The sequence below is a fragment of the Cryptotermes secundus genome, unplaced genomic scaffold, assembly GCF_002891405.2.
Source record: "Cryptotermes secundus unplaced genomic scaffold, Csec_1.0 scaffold816, whole genome shotgun sequence".
Lineage (NCBI taxonomy): Eukaryota > Metazoa > Arthropoda > Insecta > Blattodea > Kalotermitidae > Cryptotermes > Cryptotermes secundus.
The window spans coordinates 4,115,689-4,125,891 of record NW_019724601.1 but is presented as its reverse complement, the minus strand read 5'-3'; the positions used below and the strand labels follow the sequence as shown (position 1 = coordinate 4,125,891).

Below are 10,203 nucleotides of genomic sequence, written 5' to 3'. Positions count from 1 at the left end.
GTATGGCATCGATCACTCTCCAGTAATGCGGAAAGAGCATACACTTCTTCACTGACACTAGGATGACTGGCCAACGCAATTAATTTTTGCAACTGATTGCTCAAAGTGTGCAAGTGGAATCTTAGATTCATATCTGGTGTTCATGAGATGAGGGATGAGACTGTGGCATATTGCTTATGTCAATATGCAAAATATATGAATGGTGAGCAAAGAAAACCCATACACAATTCAGCAAGCATAACATTCTGTGAACGTATTGGTATGGTCACCTACAGGTGCATGGCAAATTATTCACTTCATAGCTTCAGAATTTGTCACAAAACTTGTTTATATGCTGCCAAGCATGTTTTAAGGCAAAAGGGAGTTATTTCTAACAGATATTATAAAATGTGATAAGTTTGTATTGCCAGTTTACAGTAGTCAGTAATGAAGTTCTATTTAAGCAGGGAGTCAGCACCCAGCATACGGAAAAAATGTGTGTTTTATCCTGTCTAGTTATGCAGTGTTATTCAAGCAGCATGCGTCTGTCTCAACAGAAAACCTTGTACATTATCATAACAGACTGTAATGTCTATGAGCTGCATTGTCAGGGTTTGATTTTTTTTGTCTGAGTCGGGGATTTATCTCTTCACTGTCACATCTGTGGCGAACCCAGCCTCCTATCCAGTGGGTACCGAGAACCCTCTTTTCCCAAGGTCAGGTGACCAGAGCATGAAATTGACCACTCCGCTGCATCAAATGCCAAGGTTTGTGTATGGAGTCTCTTCTGCATTCCCACATATGTATGCATAGCATGATGCTTAGACATAGAAATTACTTTGATTTTTATAAGACTTAATGTTTTCGCTGTGATGACTCGTATTGTGATCCTCTGCGTTTTGACATGTGTTGTAATGTGGTAAATGTTTACTGAGGCTCTGGAACCTTGGACCCACAATATGACATCATAACCCAGAAGAACTCAGTATGGTTCTTTAACTTTATTATGCAGATATGAATTGATACAAATTATTGTTTAGATTTTAAACCAGAAGGAATTCCAGAAATTAGAGGCTGCACAAATGCATTTTTTTTTTCTGAGACCACTATTAGGCTTCACTGGATGAGACTGCCAAATAGATTCTGACATAAGACTAACTTTGGAAGTTGCAAATATGGATTCAAGGACACCAACAAAATTGGAAAAGATTTGAGGTTCTCACAGTGGTGGGTATGAAAATTACCATCTTCTGGGATGTGATACCACATAGTCTGGTAGAATGTTACCTAATATAATATTCTACCAAATTACATGTCATCACATATGAGGAGAGAGTAGTCTTATAAACTGGAGAAAATAATTTCAATATAAGTGGAAAGAGACTGACCACCTCCACACTTAGCATTTTGTTACAGACTAAGCGGACTAAGAGGATGACCAAAATGGTGTAAAGAGACCAAGACCATCTTTGGATTCATAGGTTCACAGGACATCATGATGTAACTTTATAAAGTGGATAGTAATTATTATGACGACAGTGACACCTTTACTTAGCACAGTGTTACTGCAATTCTTAGGCATGGTGAATACTAACATGTATTTAAACTACTGATGAGAATAATTCAGAGCAACTCAAAACACTGAATAGAACTTAATTATGCAAATATTTATGAACCAGTAAAATGTCGTTTTGTTGCAGTGCCCTGTTTACTCTTATATTTCTTCTTGTACTGTAGATACTTTTTCCTGTTATATTCTAGTTTTTCTTTACCACAGATAGAATTGTATCAAATCAGGATATTCCATTCCAATGTCCCTGATGGTAGTGTTAAGTCAGAATATGTAGGGCATGTAAAAATATGTTAATTTAATAATTTTGTGGATGATGTTAAAGAGAAGCCATAATGTATTTAAATTTTTTTTCAAGTTGAATGGATTCTGACTTTAAATTAACTGTTCTTGGAAGAGTACTGTCTTCTGGGATATAACATTGTGTAGTCCGTTGAAAGTCTGCTTGCTCCCTGCTTTCATGCTTTTTCTTGTTTGTCTTATTCCTTGACCCTGAAGATGGAGATGATATGTTACTCTGAAATGCTGGTTGACTTTCAGTGGACTACACAGTGTTCTATTGCAGAAGATAGTACTCTTCGTAACCACTGCTGTGAGAACCTCAAATCTTAACTGTTCTTGCTTCTCTAGTTGAATGAAGACCATGAACAAAAGCCATCTGGGGAAAGCAGGAAACTGGTTACAGATGATGTTTCGCCTATGGTCTCGAACCATGTTGAGGAGCTAGGACCTTCAGCTGTGCCTCATTCTGATGTTTCTAATCAAAGACAGAGCACACCCAAACGAACTGTGGCTCAGAGTAATCCAGTTCCCAGTAGTAACGTAATGGATGGGAACCCTCACTCCGTGGTACACATGGAGGACGCTGTGTCAGCATTCAGCCGGACAGAAAGCTTCCCTGTATCAGGTAAGCTGTCAGAGGTATCAGGTGCAAGTGGTTTTAACCCCATGAAGGTTTTAGACATTCTTTATGACTGTAAGAAAGAACCTCTTGTGTGAAATTTGTGTCTGTCCATTGCTGACATACTGTCAGCTCCTGAACCATTTGACAGGTTCTTAAAATTAGATAATATAAACACCAACAAAATGTCAGGTAATTCTAATTTTTGACTGTGGTGACGCGTATTAAAGTCTACTTTACTTGTGGCTACAAATGGATAAACAGGCTACAAGTGAGTTTAATAACCTGAAAGAAATGCTGTTGAGAATTTTGTCTACTACATTACATAGTGCACATGTATGAGTCTTGTTCTGTTTGTATTTGTATATGTTTATACTTATTGCATGTGAATATGAGATTATTTTTATTTGCTTGTTCCCATTTTTAGCATACTTTTGTTATTTCATGCTGGTAATGGACTAATGGTATCATTTCTTTGTGACTGTTTCCTCCTTAAAAACATTCAAACCAATTCATGAATTTTCATGAAGCTTGGTATGAATATTGTGACACTTAGAAGTCACTATGTCTCTTTACTTTTCAGAATCTTACAATCTGTAATACCCACCTGGAAGCCCTGCAGATGTGGGATTTGTGATCCAAAGAACCTCCAGGATCTTATTCTAATGCATTTGAATCCATTTCACATATCCACACTCTGTTCGTCTGAGGTCACTTTTAGTATTACCCTCACATATATGTCCTGATATTTTCATGTTTCTTCATTTCATCTTCTGGCATCATTTCCATTGTTTACAGGTCATCGGGCAAAATGTGTCTGATCTCTTCTTTCTTTATTCATGATGCCATCTAGTACGTAAACCATCTTGTTCTGGGTCATCTCATAGGTCTCTTTCCTGTAAATTTTAGTTGCAGTGCCCATCTTACTATCCTTGTTCCATCCATTCTTTTCAAATGGATAGCCATTTTATATATTTTTCTTCTAAATATTAACCCATTGTAGTCCTATGTCAGACTGACTCCACCACTTTAAATTTTGTATTCTGGTCCTATGTTTGACTCAGTCCGCCACATATGTTATGAATGTAATAGATGATCTGGAGTCAGTCTGAGGGAGGCAATCAGTGTCCATGTATCTTTCAAGCCTTCCCGGTTTAAGTGGCATTAATAACCATTTATTGTGATATTTTTGTGAATTTTATGATAGATTTTTCAATGGGACTGCATATATTTTTTTTTTGTGTAGTTATATCCCAATGGTGTCTTCCAGTGGGCATGCATTGGATAGCAAATAGATCAATGACAATTGCATGATGATCTGGATTATTACTGTGAACTTTTTCAGGGTTCAGACAATGGTATATTTACAACTCTTTAATGAACCGTCACAACACAGCAAATAGTAAAACATCAACGTCAGCATTCAGCTGTGGCTTTGCTACATGTTTCAGCCACTAACGGCCATCATCAGGCAAATACATATCAACAAAATCTACCATTTAACTGCAATCATAAAATGAATATAACACTATTAATGGTACAATTTTAAAAATGCTTATGTAAAAAATACAAAAGTTCAGATTATATAAAAATTAAAAATTGAAAGTATTATATAACAAGATAAATATTAATGATATTTTCAAAACATCAAATCAGTCGTTGGATTTATTTTGTGTGTGTTTCCATAGGCAGTTTGGAAATTTGATATTACTTTATATAGAAGATTTTAAGAGAGGCCCATGGTGTTGCAATTAATAAATTGTGTAATGGTGCCCTGTCTTATGAAGAATTGTCCATATTGCATGGAAAGCAAACAACGACTGAGCTGAACGCTGGCTCTGATGTTTTACTATTTGCTGTGTTGTGACGGTTCATTAAAGATTTGTATATTGTAACACAGCAGGATGCACGAAATTAAGATTATAAATGGTATATTTTATTGTGTTGACCCTGATGCCGAAAGATACGGGCCTCATTTGAGTGGCAGTTGTAGTAATTCTTATGACTGTTAACCAAACACAACTGTAGGTGGTGCTAGTGGTGGTTGTACCTGTGGTTACAATGACGAAGACGATAATGAAGACTGGGCTCTCTGGGGCGAAAATGATCAGGATTTCTGTGTGATACCATTTTGTGCCTAATCTGGTTATAAACCACCTCGAAACTGACAAGTGCCTTTTCTCCATATGAATTTCTTATTTTCTTTTTTTAATGCAACTTTGTTTGAAGAAATAGCTACCGAAACTAACAGATATGAAAACAAAAACTTGTGCAACATGAACTGGGAGTTAGCAGAACTTCTAACTTTGTCTTATCTGGAGTTCTGTAAGAAAGTGATTGAAGTATTGATAGGAACCATTTGAAACAAAATGGTCTGAAGGAGAGGAAGAGCAAGTTGAACAGATGCGGAGGACCATCTGAATGGCACACTGCACCTAATTGAGGTGCATGATGGGAAGGTGATGAAGGAAATGTGTGGTTTGCTCCAACAGAAAAGTTAAAGAAGGCAGAAGAGAAATATTATTTTATTGTGACTTACATCCGAGGAAGCCAGGCTCCACCCCAACAAGTGTTTTGCCATCTATCATACAGTGAAGAAGTACCATTTGGAATGTAGCTAATAGAAATATCTTAGATAAAGTTACAGAAAAATAATATACCATTATCCAGTAGAAAATTGTTCTTTGGTTTTTACACACAGAGGAATCAGCTGCTGATACGGGCGTGTTGATTTGTCCTATTATCACACATTATTTATATGTGATGACTTCATTGTTTACTCTTCCATCAGTTTCATTTTACAGAGCTTATTAACATCAGCATCTCAAAAGGAAACAGCTCTGAGATTATGACATCAAATGATTATACCTCCTAGGCTACATGTAATATGACTTCTGTAATATTAGATTTCTGCCAAAGTTATAATCAAAGAACTGGGCTTGATACCGTTTTTTGAAGAATTATAATAAATACAGCTGCACCATTCACTACAGTCCATAAAAATTATTTCACATAGTATTCAAACACTGAATTGTGATCTTTGCAGACCATATTTTCATCATACTTAGCAATGTTTTTTTTTCTGTTTTATGCAAGTTGTAAAGAAACACAAACCAGCTTATAATAGTCACTGCAATTAAATTGATCAGTGGAATCTGAATAAGACCAGCAGAGAACTATAGTGGTATTTCAATAGGACTGCAAAGGGTTATGTTTTGAATTCAAACTTATCTTCTTAAAAACCACATTTCTAACTCATATCTTTGTGTTTGCCTTCGAGTGGTTTAAAGAAAATTTGTAACCATTGCTGGAAAACCTCCTTCAATGCCCTAATCTTAACAAGGAGATGCAACAAAGCAAGAATTTGACTGCTCTCTATTGGGAAGCAAGAAGCAGAATGGGTTAAATGATCCCAAATGCAGCCTTTGGAAACCAACCAATCAACCATTCCTGGAAATCTGCCTTTGTTTCTCTGTGTAAGGTGCCATGGTTTGGTAATTGTATGTTAGTACAGTTTTGACCTTTAGCTGACTGCCTAACCAGTACCTATGCTCTAAACTCCCCACACCTTTTAGGCAATCCATAAGATGATTTTCTTGGTGTTACTGTGTAGTGCCCTGCAAGAAATGTAAGCAACAAGTATTTTCTGTTACACGTCTGATGAGAAGTTTTCTGGTTCCAAAGACTCCTGGAACTCAATTTTTGCTTCTGAATACATATTTCACTTCCCAAATAAATTTGTTCACCTGTTAACCATTATGTCAGTAATTTTTATTCCATTGTTTGTGTTCAGGTTCTTTGAAGTCCTCGTAGTCATTGTCTTGTCCATATTCATCATCAGTCCATATTCCTTTATAATAAGGTTCCATGAATTTAGTTCTGCACCAGTTTCTTTTCGTCTTTCATCCATATCAACATATTAAAATTTTCATGCCTGTACCTTTGTCATCCTTGAATATCTAATTATCCTAAAAAATGTTAAAGAAGACTTCAAAATGTAAGTGTAATACCACCCAATATGTGTTGTTTCATCTGTCTTGGATGTAATTAACTGCCTTCCTTAAGAGCCTCGATAGTGCAGTCGGCCTAGCCACTGTCTATGGGCTGAATGGCCAAGGGTCGGCATTCAAATCCCTGTAGGGGCAAAATATTTCTACCTTTCATGTCCAGACCAGTTCTGGGGCCCACAAAGTCTCCTATTCAATGGGTGCTGTGGGCTCTTTCCCTGGGATGTGAAGCTGACCACCCACCTACAGCAAGTGCTGAGATTAAGAATACATGGATCTGTACATCCACTCCCCCATATGTCTTCATGGCGTAGTGCGTGATTAGTTAAGTACAGGACCCACATGTGGGATGTACTTACATTGTTTATGCAAAGCTTTGGAATGTCATCATGTGGGAAGACACTATACAAGGTTTCACTGTAGTTTTATGTAGTTCGGTTTTAATAATCTAATGTTTACTTTCAGGACAACTTCCAAGGCGTGTATTTGAGGCACTGGATGATCCCAAAGATGTGTCATTTGATCATGATGAAAATAAGTACAAGCGACGGTCAGCTACAGAATGGTTTTCTCGATGGTGGAAGTAAGTACACACACAGTGGCTACAAACTGACTGTACATGTTGTAGAATGAACTCTTTAGTAACACTTGAGAAGCAGCAAGTAGGGAGATATAAGCATAGCATAAAAATTGTGACCCATTTGCTTGGATTCCAGAATCTTATGTCTGATAAATAGGAGTTGTTTTATTATGTGTGTATGTATACCTGCTACTAGAAAAATGACACTAATATATTAACATTTTGTAGAATGGTAATCTGGCGGTATATCATGTAATTAATTTTAGCTGGAAGGCTTCTGATTGCCATCTTTGTCACGATCACCCTCTCATTTGGTTTCACACTGTGGAGACCCTTGCTCACAAAGAGATTGTGCAGTCCTGCCTAGGCAGGCAAAGGCCAGAAGGATGGAACAGATTGTATCTGGAGGCATTAGAAACCAACCAGCCAACATTTTACAGTGACATATTTTCATGTGTTGTAGTGGAGCAGTCCATTTTGTCAGTATTTATTGTGTTTCCTGAAGTGTAAGCATATTTGTTGTAGGTCAGTTTCTGGTCCATCTTTGCACAGCCGTAAGATTGGTGGTCACATGTATAGACGTTACTGGATGGCAACTGTTCTCCTTGTTGTGGGCCTTTTGACTCTCATCGTGATATTTTCATGGTTGGGTCGTATGTCCACTGCAGATGACCCAAGCTTTGATCCCCTGTATAATCCAAATATTCGAATTGCTAAGCAGAAAGAATGAAACCATCTTTACATTGCTTGTGGTATGTATGTTGCTGTATGTTGAAGGTTTCAGAGGACATTTTACATGAATGTATAATCAGCAGTGTAGCATATTCCTAGAATATCATCAGTTCATGATTCATCTAATGAACTATGACATGACTGTTTGAGTGTGGGAAGTAAATGAAGTTGTTTGTAAAGGATCATCGAATATAATGGTGCATTAAATTAAACATAACAGATGTGTATTTTGTAAACTTTGTATATTGCTGAATATTGTCACATAGTTACAGTTGAATGTGTATTCATTATGTACAGTAACTTGTAATGAGCATCTCTTTGTTCGCCGTGCACATTAGTGATGTTATTTTAGTGCTAAGTTGACGAACTGTCTAAATAAATGGTTTTTGTTCATTTGCTTTAGTTTGCTCTTTCTGTCTTAAAGGGTCTTACTTTTTCAGAAAATTCACATCAGAGAACTTCGTGGTAAGAGGAAAAGAAGAAACATGTGAAAATGTTGTATGACTTCGCCTATCAGAATAAATCATGTAGAAAATTGAAAGTTTTCCATTGTTTTGGCAAATATTGTGGTTGCCATCTTCAGGGTTAGTGTCGAGAGAGGGTGGGAGTTGAAGACTTATGTAGATCCATCCAGTATTACTACATCTTATGTCAGAGTATTCTTTTCAGTACTTTTTAATAAGACACCCACAATTTATGAATGTCCTTAAGGTGACTGTTCAAGTTCTAGATCCATAAGAAAGTAAAATTATGTTTTTATATATTTTAAATCTAATATCTGCACAAAGATGGATAGATAACAGATTCTGATTTAATGGTAGCATACTCAAAATTTAATCTGCCATTAGAATAACTCTTCTATATTAATCTGCCATTAACTTCTTACCAAATCTAATCCTCATATGTTACCATTCTTCCCAAATATTTGAAATTGGCCATATTTTTAAAGGATTTTTAGATATCTTTTATGTTGCCTTTCCTTACTACATTTATGTTCTTGATGAATTATCATCATGGCACAAATCACAAGCTGTATCTCAGCCTCCTGATTTTCTTGGACCTAGCCAGTGGTGTATTGTAATGTGAAGATGAGAGAGCAGTGTCAAGAAAGCATCTTATGTAAGACTATTCTGAATAGGAAATGCAGCACACAGTTCCTTATCCATATGGATTTTACTGCTTTTGACTTCAGTACTTCAACTGGCCTAACTAGTTTCATGGGTATACAGAACTAAACGAGACTGTTTCATCTCCGCTGAGTTATAATCTTTCTGAAAGTCTGTAAAAGGGCTAAAATTTTAAAATTATTAAGATCCATAAAGAAATGCAGTATCATTAAAATTTATTGAAACTGCATTAAACAAGAAGAAATTTAATCAAATAGTTGTACACTTAAAGACCTTCACTTGTTCTCATGTTGTAATCCATCAATTACTGCATCCAGCAGGGATGCAACAATTATTATTATTATTGTTGTTATTATTATTATTATTATTATAAATCAGACCATACTTGTTGCTGCCTTTTACAGGCAATGTTTACTGCCACGAAATAATACAGAAGCTAAGCTCCTGACAAATACATGTAGTATGAAGAGAAGGATGTACTAATCATGATCTATTATCTTGCAAGCACAAGAACAAGTAACTATCTGCACAATAAAATCATAATAATCCTATGTAAGATTATGGCAATATAATGCGATGATAGAGGGCTGCACATGCTGGATACAGGTAGTAAGGTAAGGTAAAGACATGGGGGAGTGGATGTATACGTACTAATTCTGATGTTAGCTAGAGTTGCCGACAGTCATCTCTCTATTTTCAGTGGTCAGCATTTTTAATGAAAAAATGTTTGTAAGAACTTTTTGAAACATGGATCTTGTATTTTTCAAATGACTGGAATAAGAAAGACTATGGACACCACATGATTTTTTACAAATTAATATAAAGGTAACAGGTAAAGGTTATCCCTTTGCTAAGCAGCCTCCGTAGTCTAGAGGTAACGTTCCCACCTCATGATTTGTGGTACGCGGGTTCTAATACCCGGCGGAGGTCGTAGAATTTTTAAGGGCAGAAAAATTCAGGGAACAAGTCCTCCGGGAGGGACTTAAAGCTGTGTGTCCCGTGTTGTAACTTTACAGCACGTAAAAGAACCTCATATCCCCAAAGGGGATCACTGAGCCAAATTCCAGGACATTTCCCGTCCCACAGTAGTCTCTAAGGCCTCTGATATATGGGGGAAGCATTATAGATACTGCTAAGCAAGTGGCCAAACTCGCTTGCTCAGCGGGACTGATGGTACGCACCATTTATCGGTAGGGTATAGAGACTGGTAGAGTATCATAGAGGGAAGCACAATAGATCAAACTGGTCACGGTGAATGGGGAAACCCACCCTCTCTAATTAACTAACTAACTATCCCTTTGCTAAAT

General features: G+C 36.7%; 1 protein-coding gene across 2 annotated transcripts in view; it reads left to right on the top strand.

Moving 5' to 3' along the window:
* LOC111862447 (zinc finger protein-like 1) overlaps positions 1-9,824 on the top strand; it is a 16,989-nt gene extending 7,165 nt beyond the window's left edge. Inside the window, exons 4-7 of one of the 2 annotated variants that reach the window (XM_023847849.2) lie at positions 2,180-2,456; positions 6,923-7,040; positions 7,563-7,789; positions 8,210-9,824. In XM_023847849.2, coding sequence (XP_023703617.1) covers positions 2,180-2,456; positions 6,923-7,040; positions 7,563-7,767 — 600 coding nt within the window. In that variant the 3' untranslated portion in view covers positions 7,768-7,789; positions 8,210-9,824. Of the gene's footprint in view, positions 1-2,179; positions 2,457-6,922; positions 7,041-7,562; positions 8,172-8,209 lie in introns of those variants that run through there. The other variant, XM_023847848.2, reaches the window with a different exon arrangement.
* Positions 9,825-10,203: the final 379 nt, after the last annotated feature.